General features: G+C 39.0%; 1 protein-coding gene across 8 annotated transcripts in view; it reads left to right on the top strand.

Annotated features, from left to right (window-relative positions):
* The first annotated feature begins 7,757 nt into the window (after positions 1-7,757).
* The window catches only part of pbx3b (pre-B-cell leukemia homeobox 3b), a 56,868-nt gene continuing 55,283 nt past the window's right edge, over positions 7,758-9,342 (top strand). The window contains exon 1 of one of the 8 annotated variants that reach the window (XM_004544164.4): positions 7,758-9,295. In XM_004544164.4, coding sequence (XP_004544221.1) covers positions 9,048-9,295 — 248 coding nt within the window. In that variant the 5' untranslated portion in view covers positions 7,758-9,047. The remainder of the gene's footprint in view (positions 9,296-9,342) is intronic. The other 7 variants (XM_004544166.4, XM_004544165.4, XM_004544168.6 and 4 more) reach the window with 7 other exon arrangements.

Raw genomic sequence — 9,342 nt, 5'->3', positions numbered from 1 at the left:
TTGAACATACAAGACCACAGTGGAGATGTCTGACCATGATGCACAGCACCGTGTTTGGTGAAAACCAGACACAGCATATCAGCACAAACACCTTGTACCAACTGTAAAGCACGGTTGTAGAGAGAGGTAATTATTTCAGCTTGTTTTGCAGCCACAGAACCAGGGCAGGACCTTGTAGTCATAGAGGTGACCGTGAACTTCCCTGTAAACCAAAGTATTCTAGAGCAGCGGTCCCCAACCTTTTTTGCACCATTGACCGGTTTAATGTCAGACTTTATTTTCACGGACCAGCCTTTAAGGTGTCACAGATGAATACAACAAAATAAAATACTACGATCAAGACAAAACTTGTGGTATTTTGTAAATATAATAAAAAACGCAAATTCACTGTCTAATTGTGTAACTTTATTAGCAGCGTCCTCCTGAAATGTGCCAACAACATTGAGAGTAACCTCCTCTTCTCTGCCCCTTAATTCTCTCTGGTCGCTATGGTAACGTGTAAATAGTTCTTTCAAAATAAGAAACACAACTCGGGAAAAGACCCAGGGAAACCGAGATAACGATAAAAACCCTGAAAACCATAAATTTCACATCAGAGCCTCAACTCTCGCAGCCCGGCACCATATGACTCACGGGCCGGTACCAGTATGTGGCCCGGGGTCTAATGGGAAGCTATTTGTCCAGTTTGGTTTAAATTGGCTCAGTCAACAGGACAGTGATCCCATGTCTAAACCTCAACCCACATGATATATTATGGCAGAGCCATAAACAAATGCCAACAAACCTCAATGAAATTAAACAACTCTGCAACAAAGTGTGAGCCAAAATTCCATCACAATAATGTTTTTTTTAAGCTATTTCTGCTAAAGGTCATTCTACAAGCTACTGAATCATGGAGGGTACTCTTAAATTTGGTTAAATAAATAATCACAAAGTGTTATGTGTCATGTATTCTTGTTCATCTGGGTTCCACTCACCTGATTTTGAGACCTAGTAAGCACTAGTTAATTTCTTTTAAATATGTCTTGATATGTTAACTCTAAGACTTCCATTTCAAAAAAACAAATCTCTCGCTGTTTATTTAACTGGGTCATCGGTCATGTTAGCTCAGCATAAGGAAAAAGGCTGCCTATTCAGAACTAAGCAAATATTTTGCCAAAATGTCTAATTTAAACTTTGGACTGGTTTAACATGCATGCAGTTGTGCATTTTGACTCCTTTTCTTGATGCTTCATTACTTTTCATTAATGATAAAACATCTGTGATGTTTGTTTGCACACTACTATTCTTTCATGCACCGGCGAATTTCAATATAATGACTATTTCATAATGATGAGCTGAAAATTACACAATATACTCGCCTTGCTCTCGTTCTTTCAAGTGAGAGAAAAAAAAGAAAGACAGTAACACTGCAACCCCATAAGAGCCTCATAAAAATAATGAAACTCACCGGTCTCCCTGTTTCTAGCAACACTACATTTGAACTTTATGTTGACAAAGCAACAAAGCCATCACTATCTACAGCTAGAGCTTGCATTATGCTGATGAATGGAGAGCCCTGCCAGATTACTTGATTTGATAAGCAGTACAACCCATCGGTAACATAATACATCACAAATTGTTTTGTCAACAATTTATGATACCATTTATCAAATGACCATCGCAGTGGGCTGAGTTATGGTGTCATAGCTGGCATAATGTCAATACTCAAGCTGAGTTGAGGGCAGTCTGGCCGCAGTGATTTAGACATGCTACACTCTGACCTCTTCTGAGATTTCCTCTTCATTACCAGATAAATTGATGATGAAAGCAGTGAAAAATATAAAATTTTATGTTTTAATCTTTATAATTAGACATAGGATGGAGATAAAGTAGATGAAATGAAGTCCGAAGTTGGTCGTGTAGAGGGCTTCTGCTGTTTTATGAAGAGAAACACAGCCTAGCTTAAATTAAAAATTGACTCTACAATATCAAGAAAACCTGGGCTAAAAAGTGATTAACGTGAACATTAACCAATTTTTATGAGTCATATGATAGAATTTTACATCAGTCCATCATCAAGTTTCTGGCTACTGAGCCAAACAAATGTTACAGTGGCAGAGCTTTCACTCCAGCTTTTCTTTCCACCCCCAAAATTTGAGAAATCCAACAAATGTATCAGAATTTTTGCAATAAAAGCATTGTAACAAAGGTCTGATGTTGTTCCTCTCCTGAGAATCAATTTGGGCTGTAGCCTGAATGACAATTAAAATGTAAGGCTTTAAAATGCCTGCTGAGCTCAGTCCATGCCTTTGGTATTGACCAGAATATATGGCCTGTGTCCAAGCCACCACTGCTCGCTGGCCAGTCTTAAAGGTTACTGCATCCACTACATGTACCCACATTAACAGGACACTCACCTCTCTGGGTTTATGGTCTGTGTAATAATTTTAAGCAAAGAGAGAAGAGCATTCAGTGGAGACAGTAACAGCGAGAGAGTCGAGGGAGGACAAGTGTACTATGATTGATCGCGCTGAGCAGTATAGCTGTGTATTTCTTACCCCCCCCCCCCCCCCCCCCCCTCCCAGATTAGTGCCTGCTCCTGATCTCTCACATCTGTCTTGACTTTCTCAAGAAACAAATTCCTTAGACTTAAAACTCTTGGGATTAAAACTTTATTGACTGGTTTACTTTTTGGTTTCAGTTATGCACATGAATGAGGTGGACAGAGTGAGGCACTGAGTAGCTGCTGTAGTAGGTGCTGTGTTGTAATGAAAATAAGATAAGATAAGATAAGATAAGATAAGATAACCTTTATTAGTCCCACACGTGGGAAATTTGTTTTGTCACAGCAGGAAGTGGACAGTGCAAAAGTTATGAGGCAAAAATTAGAATACAATAAGAATAAATACAGTACACAACTGTACAGAATAGAATAAAATAAAATACTATATACAGTAGAATAAAATAAAATAAATATACAATAAGATAAAAATAGAATACAAATACAAATACTATATACAACTGAGTAAAAATACAACGATGACAGAAAGGATTATTGCACTTAGTATTATTGCATATGTATGGATGTGTGTGCTTGATCAGTTTAAGTCTAATGAAGCCTACTTTGTTAGTCTTCATCTGTTTATTTATCACCCAGATTTTTAAACCTCAAAGAAATGATCTTATTATTAGTAGCAACATTCTGTCATGTGCCAGAAACATGGTTGAGAGGTATCACGTTTTATTAGTTTAACCTCACATACAGTATTTCCTGTAAACTGTCAACCCATATTTACTATTTACTAGTACTTTTGTATCTGTATTTTCTTTTTGAGACTGTGTTCAGTTTGCTTTCTATTTTTTTTTTTTGCATTTGTATTTTTCAAGTTCACTTTAAAGCCTCTACTGGTTTCTTTGCAGAAGAAGACTTTATGTCCAAAACACGTAAGAAGCTTTATTTTTACACTCAACAGTACATAAAGCAATTAAAATCAACTCCTCCTCGATGAGCTTCAACATAAAAGTGCTTCATGAGAATGCAATTAACGACAGCCACAGTCCTGCATAATGAGTACTTTTAATGTTGGTGCTATAAGTACATTTTGCTGACAATGCTTTGGAAAGCAGGATTTTTAATTTAATTAAGGATGTGAATACTTTCTCCATAAATACTTTTTGATTCTACTTTAGTTTTTCATTGTGTTTATGTTTCGTGTATTACCCATCCTGGATATTCGCGTGTATTTGTATTGTCGAAGCATGTGTTATATGAATAAAAGTAACCTGACTCTACTCGACTTGCACCTGCATCTGAGGCATAAACGTCAAAATTTTTCATGGCACCGATTCCTGCAGATTAAACCAATATTCATGCTACTTCTATCCACTCTAACATTTACAAGCACAATGAAGACGAATTGCATGCACAGCAGCGACAAATATCAAGAAATAAATAATATATCCAAACCAGATGAAAGGCTGTTTATAATTGGGTTAGTAATATCCCTGGCACCGTCTGCTCGGTCATTTCCTTCAATCTCCCTGAGCAACAGGGGATCATACAGGCGACACTCAGAACAGGAAGTGTCTCGCCGCTCCGTGACAGGCTGACTTCTTGCATTCTCTCACCTTCTTCAACACCAGTTCAAATACAAGGAAGCCGGGAGAAAAGACATCTTCACTTGCACAACACCCGGTGATTTCACAAATCTTTTAATGATTTCTGACCCTTTTTGTGGACAGTGAAACTGTGAACTCATGCACCCATAACTTCTCACTTAATCTGTATTACTCTCATCACAACAGAGCAAGCCACTCTATCAGTAAATGCTAATCTCCTAATTAACAAGCTAATTAGGCAATTACAGCTTTGCAGAAGGATGCCTAAATGAAATATGACAACACAGTCACTTTCCACAGCACCTGTGGGTCTTTTCAGATGTCACAATGAGAAGCATGATGACAAAGTGTTGTCTCTGCACTCATAGGTGCTTATTCCTATGCCTCGCTAAGCACATTTGTAAAAATATTGTCATTTTATTTAACCTAATCTGCAGTACTTGTGGAAACAACATGTCAAATTACGTCTAAATTATTTCTCCTCAGATAAACTGACCTGCACTGTTTTCACACCAGCAGCAGTGGTTAGCACAACCCCTCGGTTATGTAAAGATGGTTTTGTCAACTAGTAGACCCACAGTGTCTTACTGTAAGGAGCTGTCACATACGGAAATGGATTATGTTGACATATGGCTGAAAACAACGGCGAATAGGCCTGCTATGCAATGCAATGAAGAATCATGCACTGCAACAGAGGAGAGGAGTCGGAGCCGTACCTTTGAGCCCCTCTTGACAGGTATGCAGTGTGACTTGACAGCTCAGTATTTCAATGATAAATGCAGTAGTCCTGGGACTCCCATTCACTAAACTCGAGAGTGCATTGCTCCCATACTTCAAGGTCAAATGAATGAGCAAAACCACACAGACCACTAAAGACAAATTAGATTTTTTTTCTTCTTCACATGTTGAAATTGATTGTGATGTGAACATTTCAAACTTTGGAATTTGGTAGATACACTAATGCAAACTTTTAGCATCAGTGATTTCTTTTAAATTGACCACGTCAGACGATTTTATTGTGAAACAATTATATATTCATTTATAGGTAAGATTTTCTTACCTACTCTAGTAAGGAAATCAGAAGCTGAAAGGTTATTTTAAGTAATGACTCACCTTATCATGACTTCAAACAAATTTCTTTCAGTAAAAGTTGCTCCCTTTTCACAAGATCGATCCACTCCCTGAGTTCTGACTCATGAAGATGAATCATTCGCTAAAACTATTCACTATTTTAATACAGCATTACGTGGACCCCTGACAGCTGCCAGGGAAATATTCAAAAAGGAGCACTTCCTGAAGTAATAAGATGATTCTAATAACAGATTATGCAGTGATGTAAAATATGGTCATGCCACATCATATCCATCTTTACCATCTATATGAGACAGGTGACTTTCACAGGTGTCATCAGAGCTTAAAATGTGTTAGCTATGCGTCACATCACTGTTATAGCACACTGTTTTTAAATATTTGCCATATAAAGTGAAGACCACACACTGGATCACACCAGCGAGATTTCTACAGTCCACAGCCACAGTCTCAAACCCATAGTCAATCTCTTACTTTATTCCAGTGTCAGTTACACACCTATAAAATTTTGCAACTGCATATTGCAGAGTTGTGACTATCATTTTGACAAAATCTGTCAACAGACACACAGACGAACACCTGGCGAAGCACTAAAAAATGCCTTTGTGGTGGTTTCTGCAACATTGTCTTGACGACCAAATTTTTCACAGTGACACACATACACACACACACACACACACACACGTAGACGTACACACAAAGACAGATAGAGCAAGGTTAAAACAACATCAGCTGTTACTAGTAGATATCAAACTTTCATATAAAAGACACTTAATCAGGGAGCTACAAACATATTCAAGCTTAAGAAGAAGGTGGTATTTTGTGAAGCTGTCATAGCCCCCGGCAGTCCCTCTATTGGTCAAACAACACACATCTTTAATTCCTGCCTTCGTTTTGAGCTCAGCATCACATCTGTAAATCTTTGAAACTTTATACTGTACGACTGCGACACTGCTGTGTTGACGAAATCTGTACACAGACAGACATACAAACACCTGCCAAAACACTCAGAAGTGCTTTTGTGGTAGTTTCCGCTATAGTTGTCTCCAGGAAAACAGTTTTTCATGATGACGCACTGACAGACTCACAAGTTGAACATAATGCCAACTTTCCATGTCAGAGTAACTTCTGTTGTTCATCAAATTCAGACTTACATTTTCCATAAAATGAATGAGCTCAAGGGTCAACACAGTTTAATGAACATCAATACACAAAACATGTATATTTGTCAAATATACATGACATGTTTAAAATGCAAAGATGTCACATTCTAGAGAAACTGCTAGTTTACATCTGTAGATGTAGGGAAGGTCAACATAAACCTTTCAAATAAACAAAACCATACACATATATGACAAAAACAAATGAAATATGCTTTTTGTTTTTTAAAAATGTTACAGTATTTTTTTTCTCTACATTTCAGGTTTCATGAATTAAGCTAATTCCAAATCTGATAAATATCTACACATGCAACATAGTCAAAATTACAGGCAGATGTTGACTGTATAGAACATTCTATTTGTATTTTGATTAAATTAACTGTGCAAAAATAATTAAATAAATAGATATTTTAAATGCACATGTTCACTCGGTGTGCTAAAAGGTGCTTATAAAAAAAAATCATGCTACATCCTGGTATACTTTGCGTCCACGGTACAGCAGGCTGGTTGGTCACCAACTACTAGTTTTTATTATTATTATTTTATTATGAGAAATCATGCATAACGTAAAGGAAGAGCGTACTCACAGAGGGGCTCTGCCCAAGTTTGAACCAAGGAGTCTGGCTGTGAGGCAGACGTGCTAACCGCTGAACCACCATGCTGCCTGCTGAAACTCCCACTTCTATTATTGATGGCTTCACATTCACCTTTGCACACAGTTACCAACTGGACATAGCGCTTTACTTCAGAAGTAATAAATAGCATTTTAGGCAGCTTTTCTGTTTTTTCAGAGGTCCGGTGATACACTGGATGGGCCGCTTTAAACTACTTACACGTCATTTATTCAGTGATGTCAGGGTGGAAGAAAAGTGGCTGGTGGACAACTTAACAACTCACTTGAGCAAACAAGTCCATATATTTAGCAACACGGCCGTGCTTAAATATTGTTTATGTGACTTTGTCACTTCATTGCAGAGTAATCAGAACCAAGCAAAGCCTATCTATCAAAAGTTCACCATTAACGTCTTTGCACAACACAAGCCCTCTTTTGTGGTTTCTTCGTATAAAACTCTGTCCACATCCTTTATTCCTACACGTTATCGCTGAATTCATTTTAACTGAAGGGAAAGCCCCTATTTTTTTTTCTGATCTCGATGCTTATAGTAGAGGTGCACTGTATATTTGCTGCCATTCCTCCGGCTCAACAACTTGTCTGCTGCCATAGCAACTGCGAAAGAGCACAGAGCAGCGCCGCCTGCTTGTGCAGTGGATGTCACTCGTAGCAACGACCAATCAGAAGTTCCCATCCTTTTGCAAGCGCTGTGGTGAAGATGGAGGGATGAAGTGGGTGGGCTTTCGGCATCATGCATCTGCCAGCATAGGACGCGGAGCTCGTCAGTCTTCGTCATTCTCGCCCGGGATTGGTCGAGGAGCTTTACTTTCCAATAATATAAACATGTCTACTGCTTGCCTGGCTTGAACCGAGGCTTACAAGGGACTGTGCAGTTCTACATCAAACTGTATAAAAACTCTCATTATGTGTTTGCTTGTATTGCTACAGAGCTAAATCTTTGTTATTGCAAGAGAATATGCACATAGCTGCACGTGCACGCGTGAGGAAACGAGGATACCCTGCTGCCGCTGTTGCAAGAAAGAGAGGGGACTCAGCCGTGCTTTCATCATTATAATCACCATCTTAAGTACTAGCGCTTAACATTTTGTTTTTCGGTGTTCAGGCGAGAAGTGACAAGAATATAGACCCCTCCTCTGCAGGGCGGAGCGTGCATTTTCATTTCGTATTTTGTATTTTTTTTTTTTGTGATTATTTTTTTTCCTGCCCTCTTCCCTGCTCTGACACGTCTGCACTGAGTGAGTGGCATTGGCACACTGTCAATCGCTCACTACTGCTGCCATCAAACAACATAAAACACACACAGGCAGAGGCTGGAGCTCATAAATTTCAGAAGGGCAAGATTTTTTTTTGCGCATCGCCTTAATACAGCGTTGTCTCCTAATTAATTTCCTCTCGCCGTTGCTTTTTTTTTCTAAGCAGAAATCTCCCAACTTTTTGTACATTTCATATTTTTTGTAGTCACATTTGGAAACCTTGCTGCAGATTGTGTATTTTTTTTAAATACTGTCAGTTGTCGCGGGGATAATTTCTGCACATTTATAGCTGACACCTGCGAGCCTAAGATTGTTTTTTTTATTTGTTTACACGTTTTCACAGCGGATATTTTTTTTTTTTTTTATTTTGTTGCCGGTGCTTCATGAGGAGGATTTGGACATTTTCGAAAGGAAATGCGCCGGAATCCCACGAAGAGCGCTAATAAATGAGAGACCACCAAGGACCGTTTCTGTCTCTACCGCCCGTCAAAACCCAGAGAAAAGACTGATTGCTATGAGGATCCGTGCGGGATGTGATGGACCGTCAATTTTGACAAACAAGTTTTAAAGAAGAAGAGAAAAAAATATTCATGCGATTTTCTACAAACACAGCCGAAATCAGCGTTTTGGCACTTTGGACCGCGCGTAAAGCGACGACAACTTGGACAGAAGATTTACGCTAAAAAATAGTATTAATAAAAACTGCTGCATATTTTTTAACAAAAGACGCGTGTGTGCTGCCTAACCCCGAAGAATCACACAACCGTACATCCTTCCAGTCTGCGGCATATGTTGTAGCCGATTTCGTATATGAGTTTTTCAATTTGTGTGGCTCAGTGCACAGACTCTTTAGCGGCTACTATGGACGATCAAGCCCGGATCATGCAGTCGATCGGCGGTGTCAGTCTGGCTGGCCACTCGGTACAAGGAGGCATGGCACTGCCGCCTCCACATGGACACGATGGGACAGACGGAGACGGAAGAAAACAAGACATTGGTGACATTCTGCATCAAATAATGACCATAACTGATCAAAGTCTGGACGAGGCGCAAGCAAAGTTGGTTGATTTATATGTTTTATTAACTTCGCCACACCAAAAAAAGA

This window comes from Maylandia zebra, linkage group LG12, assembly GCF_041146795.1.
Source record: "Maylandia zebra isolate NMK-2024a linkage group LG12, Mzebra_GT3a, whole genome shotgun sequence".
NCBI classification, from domain to species: Eukaryota; Metazoa; Chordata; class Actinopteri; order Cichliformes; family Cichlidae; genus Maylandia; species Maylandia zebra.
This window is presented reverse-complemented; position numbering and strand designations above follow the sequence as displayed.